Source organism: Nelumbo nucifera, chromosome 1 (assembly GCF_055504915.1).
Source record: "Nelumbo nucifera cultivar China Antique chromosome 1, China Antique-T2T, whole genome shotgun sequence".
Taxonomy (NCBI): domain Eukaryota; kingdom Viridiplantae; phylum Streptophyta; class Magnoliopsida; order Proteales; family Nelumbonaceae; genus Nelumbo; species Nelumbo nucifera.
The window spans coordinates 162101017-162123302 of record NC_142649.1 but is presented as its reverse complement, the minus strand read 5'-3'; the positions used below and the strand labels follow the sequence as shown (position 1 = coordinate 162123302).

General features: G+C 33.3%; 2 protein-coding genes across 2 annotated transcripts; both read left to right on the top strand.

The window, feature by feature from the left end:
* Nucleotides 1-3201: 3201 nt before the first annotated feature.
* LOC104610104 (quillaic acid 3-O-glycosyltransferase CSL1-like) lies at nt 3202-15370 on the top strand. Its single transcript, XM_088895009.1, is given in 9 exon segments — nt 3202-3819; nt 3945-3983; nt 3986-4033; nt 13224-13355; nt 13434-13646; nt 13800-13902; nt 14010-14185; nt 14291-14638; nt 14731-15370. Coding segments are annotated over 9 exon segments (2226 nt in total). The 3' UTR covers nt 15280-15370.
* A 4468-nt stretch (nt 15371-19838) lies between these two features.
* On the top strand, nt 19839-21968 carry LOC104610103 (serine/threonine-protein kinase BLUS1-like). Its single transcript, XM_010276577.2, has one exon. It carries the CDS (start codon nt 19992-19994, stop codon nt 21006-21008), a length of 1017 nt encoding a protein of 338 aa, XP_010274879.2. The 5' UTR covers nt 19839-19991; the 3' UTR covers nt 21009-21968.
* The last annotated feature ends 318 nt before the right edge of the window (nt 21969-22286 follow it).

The following is a 22286-nucleotide window of genomic DNA, read 5'->3' as shown; positions in this document are numbered from 1 at the left end:
TTAATAGTGGCACATGCATGAAATACGAATTAGCATTTTTAGTTCTTTTCTTCTTCTTAGTTTTCCTCTAAGAATTTACGTGCTTCCCATATTTGTGTTTTTATGAAATAATTCAACAATGTTACCCATTTCATAGGGAACTTGGTCCCCATTTTAAAACACATTAGTTTGACCTAGCTTGCTTTCAATACATGCTTTGGACAAAACTATTATATACATTTGATTTCTTTTGGTATTTTCATCTCTCTCAATCAAACAATTGAATGAAAAACCTATTGATTGGACTCTCTTTTTACCAATTGGTATTTATATTTATTCATCAGGGCATTCAATTTGTTATTTATTAATTTGGTATCATCAGTGGAAGATTCTTCTTTATGTGCTTTTCGTAGAACCAAATTTAGTCTCTTAAACACTATGAGTTATGTTTATCATTGGTTTAGTTATTTAAAATTAGTAAATTTTGGATTCTAAGGTTTTCCCCATTCTTCATGCATTTTTTTAATTGATAGTTATTTTCAAGGTTTTTAAAACTGAATCGGAAAACGAACCAGTCATGGGTCCGGTTCTCACACTGAACGATTTGACCATTTGAATCGAATAGACGGCCCATTCTGACAAAAAAATAAAAAATCAAAATAGCCAAAACCGTTGGATGGTTCGAATGGTTTGATTGCCCGGATCAATGGCTTACTGACCAAATCAACAGTTTTTAGCAAAATAACGGTTCTAGGGTAAAACGGAGCTAATCACCTAACCGATTCCTAGTTTTTCCGGTCCGACTGTCTAGTCTGATTTTGAAAACCATGGTTTTTTTCCTTATTTTGTATATATGTTTTTAATTTCAGGTTCAATAATAAAAGCAAAAATTGCATTAGAAGACACCTCGGCTAGGGCATGGCTTAATAATATTCTTCCTCTCACATGTTAATTGGTTTTTAAACAATTTCCTACTTTTTTTTGTGACAACTCATTCCATCTCCATTTTAAATTCACAAGTAGCGGAGGGGCCCTGCTTTTGGAATGGAACCATTGACTCGTTAACCCATTGACTTGGTCTTTGGAAAAAAATCATTGAATCAGTAAATGATCCATTGACTCGAGTAGTCGAATTGTTGACCCATTAACCCGTTCAATGGTTTTTGGCTATTTTTTTATTTTTTAATTGGGAACCATCCAGGCAACCGATTCCGTTTTATCCTAATCTCGGTCCCTGGCAAAAAATCGTTGAATTGGTCAACGACCCATTAACCCAAGCGGTCAAACCGTTGACCCGTTCAATGGTTTTTGGTTGTTTTTTTTTTATTTTTTTTTAATTATTGTTGTTAGAACAGGCCATCCGTTCGAACCGAATAGTCGAACCGTCGACCCAAAAACCGGTGGCCAGAATGGTTCCATTTTCTGGTCGTATGAGTCACACGCTCAAATGACATAACACATATGGTACTGCTTAATGGACCTCACACACTCAATTTTTTGCTTGTAATGTTTTTTTGTTAGAATGGGCCGTCCGTTTTTTATTTTTTTAATTGGGAACTGTCCAGGCAACCAGTTCCGTTTTACCCCAATCCCGATCCCTGGCAAAAAACCCTTGAATCGCTCAACGACCCATTGACCCGAGTAGTCGAACCGTTAACCCGTTCAATGGTTTTTGGCTATTTTTATATTTTTTTAATTTTTGTTGTCAGAATGAGCCGTTCGTTTGAATCGAACAGTCGAACCGTCAACCCGAAAACTAGTGGTCAAAACGATTCCATTTTTTGGTCGTATGAGTCACACACTCGAATGACATAGCACGTATGATATTGCTTAATGGACATCACACACTCAATTTTTTGCTTGTAATTTTTGTTGTCAGAATGGGTCTTCCGTTCGAACCGAACGATCGAATCGTCGACCCGAAAACCGGTGGCCAGAACGGTTCTGTAATTTTTTGTTGTCAGAACAGGTTGTTCGTTCGAACTGAATGGTCGAGCCGTCGACCAAAAAATCGGTGGCCAGAACGGTTCCATTTTCGGGTTGTATGAGTCACATGCTCGAATGACATAACATGTGTGATACTACTTAATGGACCTCACAAACTAAATCTTTTGCCTATAATTTTTGTTGTCAGAACGGACCATCTGTTCAAACCGAATGATCAAACCGTCGACCCGCAAACCGGTGGCCAGAACGGTTCCGTAATTTTTTCTTGTAATTTTTGTTGTCAGAACAGGCCACCCGTTCAAACCAGACGGTCGAACTATCGGTTGTTAGAACATTATTAACAACATTTATCAATAATAGTAAGTAATTATACTATTTAATTAAATAATTATTAATGATAGTTTTAATAATATTGTTTAGTTATTTTTAATATAATAGTAAATATTACGTTTATGAATAGGATTTATTAACAATATTCATTAAATTAATAATTACCAAAATTAAATTAAATTAACAGTATTTATTAACATTATTTACTAAATTTAAAGTAAAATTAAAGTAAATATCTATTTATTAACAATATTTATAATAACAGTAATTATTAATTATAGTCACTAATTATATATTTATTAAATTACTGTAATAATCAGTAATCTATTAAAGTATTTTTTTAATATATTTATAATTTTAAAGTAAATATCTAGTTGTTAACAATATTTATAATAACAGTAATTATTAACTATAATCATTAATTATATATTTATTAAGTTACTGAATAATCACTAATTATTAAATTACAGTAATTAATTATTGTAATAATCAGTAGATTTCATTAATTATATTTATAATAACAGTAATTATTAATTATAATCACTAATTATATATTTATTAAATTACTGTAATAATCAATAATTATTAAAGATTCCATTAATAGATTTCATTACTGTAATTACTGAATTGTTCACACGTGGGAATCTACTCCATTTTCTTTTTTAGCATCTTCATTTCTTTTATCTTACGCCAATTAAAGTAGTGTGACAACTTACACATACAGTTCCCATACGAAATGTGAACAAGCAGAGAATCACATCAACTGATTTTTTTTTTTTTTGGCTCAGTTTGGAAAGAGTAAAAATGCAAATATGTAAAGGTTATCATTGTTTTACTTCCACCAAGCAATAGGACGAGGCTTGGAGCCTTAGGACTTTCATACTTAAATTTATTAGGAAACAAGTTACTTCAGTTCAGAAAATCGTGAAAGGAGTGGGAGAAGACATGGAGAACTTCCCTCTTCACGTCGGCCATGTTCGGCAGCTGCAAGCAGCGATCAACAGAGTGCACACTCTGATTCATTTTACATTACTACTGGCCTTGCTCTACTACAGGGCTTCAGTACTACTCTTTGACAGTAGTAAGAGCAATCTAGCTACACCGGTACCCATGTTGGCATGGGCTCTCATCTCCGCTTCTGAGCTTCAACTCTCCTTTCTTTGGCTCCTCCGCCAGGCCTACCGCTGGCGTCCAGTGTCTCGGACTGTGTTCTCAGGGAGACTTCCCCCAGATGACAAGCTGCCGGCAATCGATGTATTCATTTGCATAGCTGATCCCAAGAAAGAGCCCACGGTGGAAGTCATGGACACTGTGGTATCGGCCATGTCCCTCGAGTATCCACCGGAGAAGCTCACCGTATACCTCTCCGATGATGCAGGCTCACCCCTTACGCTATACGCCATTCGTGAGGCATCTTCCTTTGCAAGGTCTTGGCTACCTTTCTGCAGCAAGCATGGCATAGAAACAAGGTTTCCTGGGGCTTACTTTTCTGCATCGGCTCATGAGAAAGAAAGCTTGCTGCTTCGGAGCAAAGAATTCATAGAAGAGCGAGAGGCCATCAAGGTATGTATATATTTTAATTAGATTAATGAGTATTATATTTCTCTTAATTTTAATATAAATATGATTATATTATAGGTCAACAGATGTAGTACTAAAATGGTCTATTGTATTGTGTTTGATTTTAGTCCAAATATGAGTCTTTTAAGAAACGGGTGGATCAAGCCAGCAGAGAAATTTGTGGATTCAAGAAAAAGATCATCCTCCTACTGTTGAGGTAAATATTATATCTTTTATATATATAAATCTGTTTTGTAGGGAGAGTCTTGTGGGTGAGATATGCGACTGTAGTGTCTTGTGTAGGTGCAGGAAAACCGATGTAGTATTTTAGTGGACAATGACAAGAAAATGCTGTGATTATGGTTGCATTAGAAATATTACAACTCACACTAAGTAAGCAAGGTTTATCTAAAAAACCCTTTCTAATATTGGAATCTTCTTCTTTGATTCGTAAAATAGACACTTCTTGGTATGGTCTGTAATGAGAGAGAGAGAAAGAGATTGATATGATCTGTTTTATATATGGATACATTGACACATGCACCCTTATATGTGCATTGATACATCAAAGTTTTACAATTTTTGGGAGATATATCTTATCCCTATAATCATATATATACTAAAAGAAAAATGGGTATGGATAGAATATCCAAGTTTCATCAAGTGAATTATGGCCACTATGGGGGTAAAGACGAGTAGTCAATGAAAAAAAAAAAAAACTTTCATCAAATGGAATCTAAGGACAAACTCTTCATTTAAGAAATAAAATCTGAGTTTAGAAAATTACAATTATGCCATCCAAAATTAATAAATACTTATGATATTGAATTTTCAAAATATTACAATAATACCTCTAAAATTAATCATTACTCTCTTTTTGCATTGTGTGTGTGGCCTTATATTATCAAAATATTGCAATAATGCCACCAAAATTAATCATTACCCTATTTTTGCATTATGTGTGTGACCCCATATTTTAAATTATTACAATAATACCACCAAAAGTAATCAGTATTCCCTTTTACTTTTATTTATTATTCTTTTTGTTTCTCTCTTCTCCCCTCCATTCTGTTTCTCCCAAGTCTTAGATAGGGGTATTTTTCATCTAGATCTTTCTTCTTTCTCTCTCTCTAACAACCTATTTATTTAATATCAATTAATTAATTTATATTCATGTAACATAATTGATTTAAACTTTTTAAAATTATGCTCAAAACAACCTAGACCAATTCATTATTTATATTCTTTAACTTAATTACTTTAGCAATTTTACTATTTTTGTTCTTTTACTTTTTCATTATTTTTGTACTTTTAATATTATACTAACAACCTTCCTTAAATATTTTTTTATTTAATTTTTATGATTTTTACTATTTTTTGAGATACAACATTTATGATTTTTTATTTATACAAATGGCATTTTAATGTAAGCAAAAGAATGAATATTTTTTAAGAAGACCTTATATTTTCAAAATATTACAATAATGCCATCAAAGTAATTATTACTCTCTTTATTTTCATTTATTATTCTTTTATGTCTCTCTCTTCTCCCCTCCATTATATCTCTCTCTCTCATAAGTTTTAATGTAGGAATATTTTTCATCTAAATCTTTCCCTCTCTCTCTTGTCAAGTTATATGATGACAACCTATTTAATTAATATCAATTAATTAATTAATGTATATTTTTAATATTATACTCAATTCAATTATATTAATTTGTTATTTTTAATATTCTTTAACCTAATTAGTTTAAAAGTTTTATTTTTTGTTCTTATATTTTTTTCATTATTTTTTACTTTTAATATTTTATTACAACCTTGCTTAAAATATTTTTATTTCATCTTATGATACTTTTTTTTGAGATACAAACTTTATGATATTTTATTTATAGAAATGGTATTTTAATGTAAGCAAAAGAAGGAATGATTTTTAAGAAAATTATTACAGTTGTTAATATTTTTGCATTTTCAAAGAAAATTAATGTTATTTTTTCTATTTGTTTTTCTTTTATTGATTGCCATCTTCAATGCCAAAGGCCCATTTTGATTAGGTGACACATGGACCAAAATGGGGAGGGGGAAAGAGAGGAGTTATGTGAGACCTGGAGTGTCATGAGAGAGAGGAGTTATGTGGGACTAGATGACACAATTGGGGTGAAGAGAGAGGGGGTTGTGCGGGGCCTAGTGTTATGAGAAGGAGACAAAGAGAGTTTGTGTTGAACCTAATCTATACTATCTATAAAAGTACAAATAGATGTGGTTCGCTTTTGGAATTTTCACTATACTGAAAAAACTCATCTCTAAGGTTTGAATCAAAGAGTGAGCAATGGTAAATATATAATTTTGTTTTGTTATTTAATGCTTATCAGGAAATGATTCTTCTTTCTCATTTAATACTTATTACAAAAAAAAAGACACAAAACTTCATTCTTTATCTTCATAATTGTAAAACAAGTCAATGGCAAAATTGTTATTTAACATTCCCATTTAATGCTTATTGGGGAAAATACACAAAAAACCTTCTTTTTATTCAATAATTGGAAAACAAACCATGGTAATTGTTGAAAACTCCCTAGAAGTTTTTGACCATTGCCCAAACCTTTCCTGAAGTTTGGTAATTGCAATCACCTCCCCTAAACTTCTCGACATAGTTGCAAGTAGACTCCTTTGTAAAATCCTCTAACAAGAGCCATGAAAAATATCCATAATACCCAAGTAATTATTATTGAAATTGGTTTATACATAAAAAGCATTATAAGTGTTATGAACAACAAGAGAAGAGAATTTAAAGTTGCAATTTTACCTTTGAGAAATTGATATGAAGGGAAAATTTGGAAAATACATCAAATCTGAAAAAGAGATTAAAAGGGATTGGGGAAGTTTTGGAAAATGCATGGGTATTTTGGACATTTGGTGCTTTTTGTTAGAAGATTCTAATAGACGGTCTACTTGCAACTGTGTCAAAAAGTTCATGGGAGGTGATTGCATCTACCAAAATTTAGGGGTGGTTCAACAATGATAAAAATTTTTATGGGAGGTTTTAGCAATTTATTCTTTCATTTATTTAAATTAAGAAAACTGAAAGTACATATTATGTTCTCAATAGCCAATGTTGGGCCACATTAACCACCATGAAGAGATTTCCAACTTGCAAATCAATGAGCAATTTATTCTTTAAACTATATGGTGGGTTAACTTTTAATTTCCATTACCTTAAAGCCCACATCATTGGATGGCAAGATATCTACAAGAGTAAGTGATAGTTTTAGTAGTTGAAGTAATTGAAGTTAGATTTATCATATAGAAGTTAATTCTTTCAAAGATAACAAGATTTCAAATAAAATTCTAATGAAGGTAACTGATAAAAATTATTAATTTTATTAATGAACCATAATAAATAAGAATGATAAGAATTTTATTAATTCTCGTTACCTTTGCAAGAATTTTATTTGGACATATCTATATATTAATGAACCACAAAAAACGTGATAAATAAGAATAATTTTTTTAGATGTAGAAATATAAAAAATTGCAAAAACAATTTAGAAATATATTATATACTATCATCATCACAAAATTTGTCATGTGCAAAGCGCGTACATAAATACTAGTGTCATAAGTAGGGGGAAAGAAAAGAGGGTTGTGTGGGGCTTGATGGGGCCTATGTTAGGGGAGAGAGAGAGAGAGAGAGAGAGAGAGCATGACTTTGTTTAGGTGGAGCATTGGTCATATAAATTTGATTAGATAAGTCAAGGGAATTGGATAGTTAAACAATAATGATTTTCTTTTTGATGAAAGACAAATTCATTCCAAGAATCACTTAGGTTATGTTTGGTTTGAAGGAAAAGGTAGGGAAACCGATACAAGGTTTGTAAAGGTTTCCTTTCCCTACTTTTTCCTTCAAACCAAACACAACGTTAGCAGCCAACTTGGACCAAAAATAAGTATTCACCTTTAGCTTATGTTTGGTTTGAAGGAAAAGGTAGGGAAACGGAGGAAAACCTATACAAGATTTGTAAAGGTTTCCCTTGCTTTTCCCTACTTTTTCCTTCAAACCAAATACACCATTAATGTACAAAGTTTACTAGCGATCAAGGATCAAAGTATCGGTATCGGGTATCATATCGGATAAGTCGGATATGGATACGGATACGGATACACTTTGGAAACGTATGTATATGAACGAAAGATATAGAAACACTTGAATACACTAGTGAAATGCATACAAATCACATAAATACATTAATAATACTAAACCAAAAGCTAAATTATCTATGTATAAGATATAAAGACATGAGAAATGCATACTTCAATAGGTTATATGAAGAGAAATATTGCAATGAACAACACTGAGACTCTAGAACATTCAAGCATTGTACAACAATTATCATTCTTTCAATTTTATAATTATAATTTTCAATTTTATTAATTTTTGAGAATATTTATTAATTTAGTATTTTATTTAAGTAACAACTATTTTTTAAATAGTAAATATGTTTTCATTTTTAACATATAATATTTTTATTTTACACATAATTTTAAAATAAAACAAATAAATCATTTAAGGTAGATAAATAAATTATATTTAATTTTCTATTTTATTAAATCTTTTGGGAAAATTAAATCTTAGATTATTCGTTTTAGTTTTTTATAATTATAACTTTCTGTTTTCCATTAATTTTGTTGGGAAAGTTTATTTATTTAGTATTTTTATATGATAACTATTTTTTCAAATAATAACCATGTTCTCATTTTTACATATAATTATGTGTAAAATAAAATATATAAATCATCTAAGGTAGATGAAATATATTATTTTTATAATTTTTAGTTTTTATTATTTTTTTTTTGAAAAAATGAAATCTTAAACTATTTATTTCATTTTTCATAATACTATTTTTAACTTGTATTAAAGATGAAAAACAATCCAAAAGTACTCAATGAACAATTTTGTCAAACTAGACATAGATACGCCTCTGTATGAGTGTGTATCGGACTGTATCCACCGATACGGTGTGATATAGCCCGATACGGAGGCATATCATACCAATACGCACGACTCATGAGATATGTATCTAGTCGTAGCGTATCATGTATCCATGATCAAGTATATGGATATGATACGCCCCATATTGGGAGTATTGTATTGATACCTTAATCCTTGCTAGCAATGTAATGAGCCAAGTGGTTCTTGATTTTTAGAATAGGCCCTCTCTTAGGTGGGCCATCCAATGAAGGTTCTTGATGTTTTATATTTTCCATATAGTAAATTGTGTAGGCTCCACCGCTCCAATATGGAACTAGCAGAATTGGTATTATACCCCTAGATCCAAACCTCCATTAATTATTATGTGAAAAAATCTCCAGATTTGTGTTAAATTGGCCAAATTGGCAATGCAAAAGTGTGATATGGTTGAGAAAACAACGACAATGTTCTTGAATTTAGGACCTATTCAGGAGACGGACTTCAAGCTTGGCCCATGAACATTTTACATTGCTTTAGGCTCAAGCTTTGGCCCAAACCCTATTCAATTTTGGGAATAGCTAACCTGAGCCTAGCCTATGAAAAGGTTTAGTGTATCAAGTAGGAGTATAAATCATTACAAACAAACGTTTGCAAAATTGAATTGGCTGCAAAATTTGTATTCGCTTTGGATTTGTGCTACAAACAGTGTCTACAGTGCAAATCTGAATTAATTATAAATTTTGGATCTAGGTCAGTTTTGCAACCACTTGTTTATAATTATCATTTGCACTCTTATGTGATGCAAAATTTGTACTTTATGCAAAATTTGTACTTTTTTGTCTCATTTACACTTATTGTTTCATTTGAGATGTAAAATTTGCACCACCTTCCTCTATAGTAATATCTATACTACATTAAAAAGTACGAATAGCCTCAAGAATATTTTTGGAATTTTGTGATGACAAAAATTACCCCTCTATATTTAAATTTGGTGATATAAAATGAGGGCAAATAGGGTAATTAGTTATTGATATTAAATTAGTTAAAAATAGTTAATTTTAAGATATTCAGTGCATTCAATTATGTTATGTTTGGTTTGAAGGAAAAGTAGGAAAAGGAAAGAAAAATTAGGGAAACCTTCACAAATCTTGCATAGGTTACCCTAACTTTCCTTTCTTTTCCCTACCTTTTCCTTCAAACCAAACATATCTCTCATTAGATCCAGCATTTAGGCTATGTTTGGCTTGAAGAAAAAAGTAGGGAAAGGAAAGGAAAGGCAAGGAAACCTTTACAAACCTTGTATAGGTTTTGATACCTTTCCCTTCCTTTCCCTATGTTTTCCTTCAAACCAAACATAGCCTTAAGGTATTAATTTGTATTCACCTTCATTGAATCATATATTTAAGGCTTCTTTGGTTCTTCTCATCATTAAATCCTATAATTAAATACATACATAATAAATTAACAATTTCAATAACATAAAAACTTATACTTTTAAAATCTTCTTGGAAAAAGTAGTGTTTTCATCTACGTTTTCCTTCAAACCAAACATAGCCATAAGGTATTAATTTGTATTCACCTTCATTGAATCATATATTTAAGGCTTCTTTGTTTCTTCTCATCATTAAATCCTATAATTAAATACATACATAATAAATTAACAAATTCAATAACATAAAAACTTGTACTTTTAAAATATTCTTGGAAAAAGTAGTGTTTCCATCTAGATGGTGGTGGTAAGAAATTAAATCATTTGGGTCAAATGGGCCAATTCATGTTGCCACAATTAAATAATAAAATTCAAAAATATATAAAATAAAAAATATATATATAGAATTTAAAAAAAATGGGAACATTTTTAACATCATATATTTGACATATTAAACAATAATAAATATGATAAACAATGTTTTAAAAACTGACCTGGAGGATGACCCGCTTTTGCCTTCGGGTCATAAGTCACCAGTTCGACTATCAAGGTCAAAAGAGTCAAACTACTCTGCATCAACATTATGTGTCAGTGTGTGTGTAAAAATACATATTTTATCAATAAATAGTATAATTATGTTTTATGTATATCATAGTTATGTTATACATATATTTTATAATTACGTTTTATATATATTACATATAATATACGTATTATGTTACATTATTTATGTTTTCAATTCCGTATTAATTTTTTATTTATAAAATATTAAAAATTGTAATTTGGGGCCAAAAAAGGTTTTTTTTTGTGAAAATAGCAAGGCAAGGCACATAATTCCCTTAGGACATATAGATCTTGAAAAGTTACTCAAAAAAAAAAAACAAAAAACAAAAAGATAACCCCAGTCGGATATCGTAGTGCAAAGTTATGGCTTTCAAAAGTTTGCACGTAATTAAGTGTGCAACATGCGACTTGGTTGGTGGGTCGAATAGGTCAATGGTTGAACTGCCCAAGTTAGACGGTTTTTAATCAAAAGGGAGAGTTTCAATAGAACCACACCTAGAATCAAGGCCGAGTGACAATTCGAATGGTTCAATTGGGCAGGTCAACAACAAGTCGAAAACATTGATTATAAATAAGAAATGCTTTTATTAATGATGGAAATGAAATGTAAAATTTAAATTGTAAGTAAAACTATTTGTCTAATATCTCTCATTAAATCTCATACCTAAGGTATATTCTCTTATTAAATCTCATATTTAAGAGATATTTTCTCATCATTAAATTCTACTGATTAAATGGCCACAACATTAACTTTGATAATATAAAAATAAATATTTTGAAAAATAATTTAAAAACAAAACCATTTTCTTCCATCTCGGTGGTGGGTAAGCAATTCAACCATTTGGGGTCAAATTTGTTAATAAATAATGTCATAATTAAATAATAAAAATTTAAAATATATAAAATATATAAAATATATAATGCAAAAAAATAAAATGAACTGGGCATGTCATTAATATTGTATATTCATTATAGTGAATAAAAATAATTATAGAATATAAGAAGTATTTTTATAAATGATGAAAATGAAATACCAAAACTAAAATCAACCTAGAATTGAAATAATGTCATAATCAAATAATAAAATTTTTAAAAATAGAAAATATGAAGAATCACAAAAATAAGTATTATACATAAGATATAATTTTATCAATAATGGAAATGTAATACAAAATTTAATGTCAACCTAGAAATCAAACTATTTTTCTTTTTGGGTCATGGGTTAGTGGTTTGGGTCAAATGGACTAATCGATGATATAATAGTTAAATAATAAATATTTAAAATATAATAAAAAGTACATGTAATCAAAAGAATATATAAAAAATTATATATTAATTATATCAAACAAAAATTAAGTGTGATAAGTAAAAATTATGTATATAATGTAGATGAAATATATAATTTAAAACTGGTCCAAAAGCAAAGTTATTTTCTTATTTAAATGGTGAGTCAATGATCCAACTTTTCAATGGAATTCATGATGTCATAATTGAATAATAAATATTTAAAAAAGATAGAACACAAAAAAATAAAAAAGTGCAGAGTTTTGTCAAAGACATTTCGGAACATTTCTAATATTATATAATCATCATATTAAATAAAATAATTGTTAAAATAAAAATTATTTTATTTACGACAGAAATGGAATACAAAATTAATTTAGTAATAGTTGTAGTTGTAATTGTAATTGTTTATTTTTAGTACAAGTGTTTATGTTTATTTTTAACCATATTGTTACTTTTATTAATTTTAAATTTCTATCCTAACTATGATATATCTATAATTAAAGTAATTAATATGAAAAAAAATTCATACGTGCAACGCACGTACTTAATTACTAGTATGTTCAAAAGAGTATTAAACCGCTCTATTATGCCCAATAATACTAGTTTACAAGAACAAACCTAAGACATACCTGTGTAACCATAAGACTTCAGATTTTCTGCCCACAAGAACTCTGTCCACGCCTACCCACAAAACACTACCTCCATACATTAGGAACATTTCCCCTCTCCTTACTCTCTTCATAGAGGAATTGATAGTAGCCTCTCTAAAGAGCCCTCCATATAGAGTTCTTCAGACTCCTAACCTATCAAAGGAGAGTGAAGATTCTAGTTCTAATATGACTCCAGCAATTCTTAAATTATCTCCTATTGGGAATGCATTTTTCGAAGCAAATCCCAACTAGGATAGGAGTGGTCCTCAAGCCTATTCCTAATGGGATTCTAACACCTACTTCTCACTCTCTCTCTCTCTCTCTGAGAAGTCCTACTTTACTTCTCACAAACAAATAAAACAGAGCCAAATTCGAAGAAAAAGTAAAACAGAATTTACAGTCAGACCTATTTGCATTTCCATACATTCACACCAATGCAAATGAAATTTGCACTCCGAGCAAAATGAGCCTAAGCAAAACATTGTGTAATAACATATTTTTTCTTTTGTAGGTGATACAGAATGAAGTATCAGATGCAGTTGGCCAGGAACAAGCTAATAAGATGCCCCTCCTTGTTTATGTTTCCCGTGAAAAAAGACAAAACTATCATCACAATTTTAAAGCTGGTGCCCTAAACGTCCTTGTATGCTCTCTCTCTCTCTCTCTCTCTCTCTCTCTCTCTAAATAACATCTAAATAACTAAACTGTTTTGTTCTTACAGCTTCGTGTCTCGGGCATAATAAGCAATGCTCCATGTATATTGGTATTAGATTGTGACATGTACTGTAACGACCCCACCTCTGCTAAACAAGCAATGTGCTTCTACCTTGACCCCAGAAGCTCCAAACGTCTTGCTTTTGTTCAGTTCCCACAGATCTTCCATAATATCAGTAACAATGACATCTATGATTCACAACTGCGTTCAATTTTTACAGTAAGATGGACATTTTTCTTCTACCTTCTACTCGATCAGTAGTACATTCCCTTGCATATTTGTCAAGAATAATTAAAGCATATAACTCTGTCATATATAAATATTAATAGTGTTTCAGTAGCACTTAAATTATGAAGTACTATATCCCTCCAGACAAGGTGGAGAGGTGCAGATGGGCTTCAGGGACCAATACTGTCCGGCACAGGGTTTTACATTAGGAGAGAAGCTTTATATGGAACTTCCCGGCAGAAAACTGGTATTCCTTCAAATTAAGAAATGTCAACTACTGCTCTTACATCCCCTTTCTCATAATTTGAAATGATAATACATAGTATATATTCTGATTGTCAATTTTGTATTCAGATAATGATCTCCTTCAACTTCGAAAATGTTTCGGTCCTCCGAACCTGTTCATTGCATCACTGAAGCAAAACTATAAAAGAAATTTTGTCAATGGAGATGCATCAGTTGAGTCTCCGCAAGAGGCTCAACTTCTGGCTTCTTGCAGCTACGAAAGAAATACTGAATGGGGTGAAAAGGCAAGTCATTGGTCACATATCAAAGCAAAGAATCCATCTATATATGTTCTGTTATACAATTGATCAAGAATATGTTAACCTTTTGGTACTTTTTCTATATAACAGAGAGGCTTTTTGTACCATTCTCTGGTGGAGGATTTCTTTACTGGGTTCATGCTTCACTGCAAAGGATGGAACTCTGTCTATAATTATCCTTCAAGGCCGTCATTTTTAGGTTCTGCAACTGTCAGTTTAAACGATAACATGGTTCAAAACATTAGATGGGGTTGTGGATTGCTTGAAGTGGGCCTCTCAAGGTTCTGCCCTTTGATATATGGATCATCAAGAATGTCAATTCTTCAGAGCATGTGTTATGCATTCCTCGCATTTCGGTCCTTGTATTCTTTACCAATACTATGTTATGCTACCATCCCTCAGCTGTGTCTCTTCAATGGCATCTCCTTGTACCCAAAGGTAAGAAATGAATTACACCATTGCCAATCTCTTGGATTGTAGCATAGCAAACCATTACTCTTCCAATGCTAGAAAGTTTGATTTTGTTACAGGTTTCAAGTCCATGGTTCGCCATCTTTGCAATTGTTTATGTTTCTATCCTTTCTCAGCACTTATCAGAGGTCCTATTCGAGGCCGGATCCTTAAGAATGTGGTGGAATGAGCTCAGGATTTGGATGATAAAGTCAGTTACAGCCTATTTCTTTGCTTGTCTGGATGTTCTCATGAAATTGATTGGTTTAAAGAAGGCAAATTTCATAGTGACAAGTAAGGTTGTTGATGAAGCACAGGTTGAAAGATACAAAATGGGTGTCTTCAGTTTTGAGGGGGACCCATTTTTTCTTGTCATATTGGTTACTTTAGTCACCCTGAACATGGTCTCCTTCACCGCTGGTCTGGGAAGAATGATATCCACAAACAAATATGATGACATCTTCGGGCATGTTTTCCTCTCATTTTTCATTCTAAGAATCAGCTATCCAATAATTGAAGGAATGATACTGAGAAGGGACAATGGACGTGTTCCGGTTTCGGTCACACTCATATCTGTGGCAATTTCCATGGTTATATTGAGTTTAGGGTGTATTCTTCTCATGTATTGAATAAGTTTATGGTGCATGTGGTATGAATAAGTTTTTGGGATGATCCAAACTAATGAAATGCTATAATGGGTTAAGATATCTGTTGGGCTTATTGATTTTTCTTTCTACTTCCCCTGATATTGATTCAACATTCTTACTCTTTATGGTCTAGCAAGTCTTAAACATACGTAAAACTCCAAGATTTGGATTTAGGGCCTGTTTGGGAGGTCTGTAGTGTTGGTTGATCGAGCTGCTTTCACTGAATTGCTTTGGAGAAGCCAATGAAAGAAGCTTCAGTAGTGGAAAGCCATGATTTTGGCTTTCAGACAAGCTCTCCAAGGTTTTCACCAACATGTCTTTATAAGCTATCCTGGTGGGACCCACCTCCCAAAGCCTGAAGCTGCTGTGTAAAATCTTTCCAAACCTTAGTAATAGTAGAATTCTTTGTAGAGACTTCATGCATTTTGGATGTGGTGCACTGCGCTAAGCTTGATGTGGGCTGGGCTGAGTTCCACGATAACTGATATCCCTTCATAAAAACCTCATCAAGGTTGTTCTCTAGGTAGAAATTCTCCATTTGTTTAAGAGTGTGGGTCTCCTGCAAGCAAAATTTCTAGTTACATAGCATCCATATGGACATTAGGAATATCTTCTGTACATGTATGTTAAATTTATGGAGAAATATTCCCAATGTCTGGCTAAATTTCCATACTTTCAATGTGCATAGATTTTTTGCTTGCAAGAAATTCCATTTACATGAATTGTTAATTCATATACCCCAAATAAGACTGATGAGTTATTTTCTCATTTAAAATCACTTTTCAAAATCTTGATTTGGTTTTCAAGTCAATTGACCTTTTGATACAACACCGGAATTGGTATGGGGTTATGGAAAATGTTAATATCTATTTCAATTCCTGAAAATTCTTTGTTCGAATGAGTGTCTGCGTCCAATTTTTGCGCAGTCCCTTCACCCTACCTCTTCGTACCCTCCTCCTAGACCCCAGAAATTTGGAAACATAACCAGATCAACTTGAGACTTTCCACAAACCCAAAATACCTTCATTTGACACAATCCATAGGACAAATAAGAACCTTGATGTCAACATCAATGTCCGATCAGACACCATCCCCAAATTTAGAAAGCTATAACTTAGTTACACATCAATTTTCATGACTAAACTCCAAAGATCCACCGTTCATCATGCCAAACCCATTTCTAATGGCCCCGATCTATGCAACATTCAAACTCCAACTCCTCAAAATCAAATCCAACACACTCATCACCTCAAGATCAATAGGAAGCAATCAACTAGTGAATTTCACCACAAATCTATGATGATTAACCGCAAAAACACAAACATCCCATTTTGATGGCCCTGAACAATTACCAAGATCGACTATATCTTTCTCAATTCAAAACCATCCACTTGACTCCTCTCCTTAATCCGTGCCTTCCCACCAAATTGCAGTTCAAAATTCTCCTATTTGACCCACCATCAAGCCTAGGTCATATTTCTGTAAATCTCATTAATTAAAGCTTACCATTCGTCATCCCAACTTTGTATGACCAATAAGATCTTACCATTATATTCAGAGACCCAAAAAACCCTAGCACATCAAAATTCATGACCAAACACCTTCATCTGACTGTTGAAAAAGTAAGATTCCATTTCGGACCCTCTCGTTGATTGGAAAACCAGAAGCTAAGACTATGATCTGAATCAAATTAGTTAATTTACCCTGATCATAGATTCATCACTTCCATTAGATTAAGGATGTTCAAAAGTGCCAACCCACCAAATTTCATCACAAAATTCTCTCATTTGACCATTAACTAAACAAATATTCTATTTCAGCAAATTTCGTTGATCCAAACTTGTTAACCATAGATTTTGACCCTGTTGTCTAATCAGACCTCACTACTGTGTTCATGGAGACACAAAAAACCCCCCAACGCGTCAAATTTCATGACTAGATTCATTCGTTTGACTGTTAAACTAGAAAAATACAATTTCAAGGCACCAAATTAAGTTGTCATGTCAATTGTCCTAACCTGAAGCCTTAAAAGGGTGATAGCTGATGTCAAACTCATTATTGACCCATTAGAACACCTGGACCAATGAAATTGAGTCTAATAGACAAAAAAAAACCCAAAAAACTAAAGGTACCTCCACTTAAAGCTAAGAAAAGACAAAACCATATTTAAAAGTTTATCAAATTTAGTTTTTCTGCCATTGACAGCCACAAATACGAGATTGCCATGACAGATACACCCCAAGCTCTCATTGGACACACAAAACCCATGGAAAACACCCCCAAATCGAAGCAAATGTTTCACCAATTAGGAAAGTTTGACTAAGCATCTATTTCTTTAAAAAAAAATTTGCTTATTTGTGTAAAAAACCTCTATTGCATTCCAAGCATTGTAACTAAACGAATTCAGACTTGACCCCCTCATTTTCTCTACAAATACTAATTGAATCCGAGCTCAAAAAAGGTCAAGGGAAGGAAACCTGAAAGAGGTCCCTAGAGAGAGAGAGAGAGAGAGAGAGAGAGAGAGAGAGAAGAGAGCTTTCTCCTGCCCATATACTACCTCCTGTTCACCCATTATTCGGAGGTACTCTTAACCTCAGATTCCAAACTCGCCTCCTCCATTTTCAAGCGGAAGTTGTTGCAACCAGAAGCACTCCCTAGCTCAAGAACTCATTTAAACTTCATGTTAACTCATCCCTAGCTATTGAAAAATTGTTGGCAAGGTACATACGGAAGGTAAGTCTTTTTTTAGCTTTTCTGGATTGTTTGAAGTTCTGAGACCTTGGAGAAACATTGTTCTCGACTTCTTCTAGACTGAGTATAGAGGCAGAGAGGCGGGGGTCTTAGGAGAAGTTAAGAGCACATTTCTCCAAATTTCATAAATTCTAGCAACTATGTTTATTGGTATTTTGAAAGAAATTGAGCTTGAACAATTCCCGTATAGGGTTACTACAACAACTTGGAGAGAGGGGTGCCTAATACATTTCCTCTCCCAATCCTTGGAACCCAAAATCTCTTGGTTGTGCTTTTTCTAGGGAGAATGGAGTCACTATCAAAGACTTAAATCAAAATTTTCAAATCTAAAAATGAGGGCCCATTTACTCCAAAAAAATGTGTGGCGACTTCATTTCTTTGAACTGGCCATGAGCATCCCGGAGCTCACAATAAGCCTTTGCTTTTGTGCTTTGGGCGGAAAGAAAACTGAGCAAAAAAATTGATTTGAAGTACATTTGATAATAGTGTTGTTTTTGAAAACACAATAATCTAAATTCAAGAACATTTGTAAGCCCCTTCTTTTGGCATTACATACTCTACATTATAGGGGAATAAGGGTGGGGCAGAACAGAGTTGTGTCTCCTCCCAACAAAAACTATCTCACCACTCTTCCCACATGATCTATTTTGCACATCTTACCATAAGATTGGGACCCACCATATATGAGATGTGCATACGCATATCATGCATGTTGGAATGTATTGGAACACAATTTTTCAATAGGAGCGGGTGCACATGAGACCCATTGGCTATATTATGGAGAGCATGTAGTAGTTTCATGCATATGATACTAAGGATCTGTTTGGTTTACGGACATGATTGGAATTGGAATTGAAATCCCCATGAATCAGAATCTGAATCACCTATTCTTGATGCTTGTTTGGTTCAATCGGGAATTGGAATCAAAATCAACTGAAAATTTTTTAATTTTGTATTATTTTATTATTACTTTATTAATATTCTTTGAATATATAATTATTATCTTAGTATTTATCATTGATTTATGAAAATCATATTAACATATTAATAGTTTATTCTTATTTAATAATTAATACGTTAGAATTTTATTGTTAATTTATTAATATTTTTATATTATTATTATATTACTTTAGTTATATTGTATTAATATGTTATTTATACTTTATTATTATTATTATATTTCATAATTAATATATTTATTATTATTATTATTATGCTATTTATTATTATAATTATTTTAATTATATATTATTATTTTGTTAATATTAGGGTTTAGAAGTTCTTTTTGTCTTGAATTCTTTACTTCTTGACTAAATCTGGAGTGGGAATCCCATTCCCCAAAAAAAGGAATGAAAATCTAATATAACCAAACAAACAGTTGGAATCAAAATGGGTCATTCCTATTCCAATTCTAGGCACCTATTCCCAGCAGGAACCAACCATTTCAACAATTAAATCATTTTAGCCGAACATAAATCTTTATCCCTAAAGCTTATCCAAACATAACCTAATTTTCAACTAAATGGGCTTTTCTAAATTACAAAATTGAAAGTTTGAACGAACACAAAATTAATTATGTCGTCGCAGGGGCAGCCGCGCAAGGGAAACTTCCATAAAAAGTGGTGTCCCCTAGATAGCCAAATAGACGGTTTGGATCTGCAGTTTCACGTGCTTAGTTTCTAGAAATACAAGTTAAAAGCCCGCAACAGTAACAGCCTATCATATATATATACTACTCTAGCTTCTTAATTTTTCACTTTTTCATCACAAGAAAACCCACCAGAAATTAATTAACCTTTCCACTCTACGACCTTTGATCTTCTTCCTCAATCTCCTTCCAAGAAACCCATACAACATTTCTCTGACAAAATCATCACCCTCAATCAACCTGAATTCTGAAGTCTGAAACTATCAAGAACGTAACTGACCCACGTCAGTCGTCCATGGCCCAACAAGACGAGGACCCTCGACAGAATCATCAATACCCTCTCGATCACAGTTCCTACAAGATACTTGCCAAGATCGGTGCTGGTGTAAGCGCAATTGTCTACAAGGCTGAATGCCTGCCGAACTCATCGGCCGTGGCAATCAAAGCAATCGATCTTGACCGATCCAAAGCCAACTTCGATGATATAAGGCGGGAAGCCAAGACCATGTCCCTTCTCTCCCACCCAAACATCCTTAGAGCCCCGTGTTCGTTCATAGTCGATCGTCATCTCTGGGTGGTCATGCCCTTCATGTCTGGTGGGTCTCTTCAATCCATCATCTCTTCGTCTTTCCCTGAAGGCTTGCCGGAGCCCTGCATAGCTATCGTTCTGAGAGAAACCCTCATGTACCTCTATGACCAAGGCCAGGTCCATCGAGACATCAAGGCTGGGAGCATTCTGGTTGCTTCAGATGGATCTATTAAACTCGCCGATTTCGGTGTCTCTGCGTCAATCTACGAACCTAGTCCGTCGTCCATGAAATTCAATGGTGTGGCTGGAACACCTTATTGGATGGCACCAGAGGTGATACACTCTCACACTGGGTATAGCTTCAAGGCTGATATTTGGACATTTGGGGTTACGGCATTAGAGCTTGCTCACGGTCGACCTCCACTCTCTCATCTTCCTCCCTCAAAGTCTCTGATGATGAGATTCGCCACCAAGTTTCAAGACTACGGGAAGAACACGAAAGACAAGAGTAAGTTCTCAAAGAATTTCAAAGAGATGGTCAAAGATTGTCTAAATCAAGATCAATCGAAGAGACCCACCGCAGAGAAGTTGTTGAAGCATCCCTTCTTCAAGAACTGCGGGACCCCAGATTTCCTCACCAAGAATTTATTGCAAGAGTTGCCCACAGTTGAAGAGAGGTTCAAGAAAATCATAGTAGATCATCCTCCACCGATTTGCAGCACCGATGTAAATGTACATGAAGATGACAGCGACGAAGCATCCCTTGATTCCTCTGTCAAGTAAAGAAGGATAAGTGGATGGAATTTCAATGAGGAAGTACTAGAGCTGGACCCTATTTTCCCAACTGACAAAGAAGAAAGCTCCTCTCAGTCCCAGACGACGGAAGATGATCAGGATTTTGTTGCAGCAGCAGACAATATTAAGATCATCAGCAACACCATTGACGTCGATCAGCAAGATCAGGTAACCAAGGAACAAGATAGAGCTGAACCAGGGATGCGAGGAATTGTTGATTTGGGTGGTGCAAAGATCAACATTGATCAGATTCAAATCGAAGGAGGTCTTGATCCAACAATTTTAGAAGAGGGAGCACCAAACGAGCTGGCAACTTGGTCTGCGACGGTTAGCACACTGGAAGACCTTCGGCAAAGTTTGGATAACAAACAGGACATGGTTATGTCCTCAATTGGTAGAATTCATGGAGCAGAACTTGGTCTTTATACAATAAGTCCCGAAGAATATTGTATGATGACAATCAACGGGCTAAGAAGAGAACTCGAGAGAGTGAAGAAGAGGGTTAGTATCTTTGAACAGCAATTAGTGAGGTTGACAATTACCTTTCCTGCCAGCCCCAGCTCCAACAATGACAACAATGGCAGAAATGATGATGACGAAAGTAATGCAAACCCATCTCAGTGAAACTAAAGCTTCAATGGTGAACCTATTTGTGTGCTCTGTGTGTCTGATTTCTGTTTTTTTTTTGGTTGCAATGCATAGATTTCCATGGAAATAAAATGAAATAATTCCTCTAATATGCATCACTTGCTAGGATTTAATTCTTTCATTTGAAGTAGAATGGGAACATTATAGTGATGTTTTTTTTTTATTTGTAACATTACAGTGAAGCTTTTTCTTTTCTTGCTTTCTTTCTTTTTGCTGGATACATTAAGTGAAGTTGATGTACAGATGGAAAACCAAGCAAAAGAAAAAGCAGACTCATGCATATATAAGAAGGGTATTTGTATCCATGTAATATAGAAAGGGGGTAAATTACTTAAACCTCCCCTGTGTTTTGACTTTTGTAAAATCTTCCCCTTGCCTCTCAAGTAAATGCATGTGCAATCTATTGACAGAAAATTCTGACATAATACAAAAAAGAAAAAAAAAAACATAAAGAAAATGCCATTATAATGCTACAATTTTTAAAATTCCACTTTTATCCATGGCAGACTTAGGCCTCAAATGGTCCGCGTGGGTTAGTTGGTCTCAAATGATCCTTGTTTGCCCATGACAAACAGCGGAGGTAAATAAACTTTTCGAATTAAGTTAGACGAGTAACAA

Excerpts from the sequence above, each read along its gene's own strand:
- LOC104610103 (XM_010276577.2), top strand. The coding sequence starts at position 19,992 with ATGGCCCAACAAGACGAGGACCCTCGACAGAATCATCAATACCCTCTC.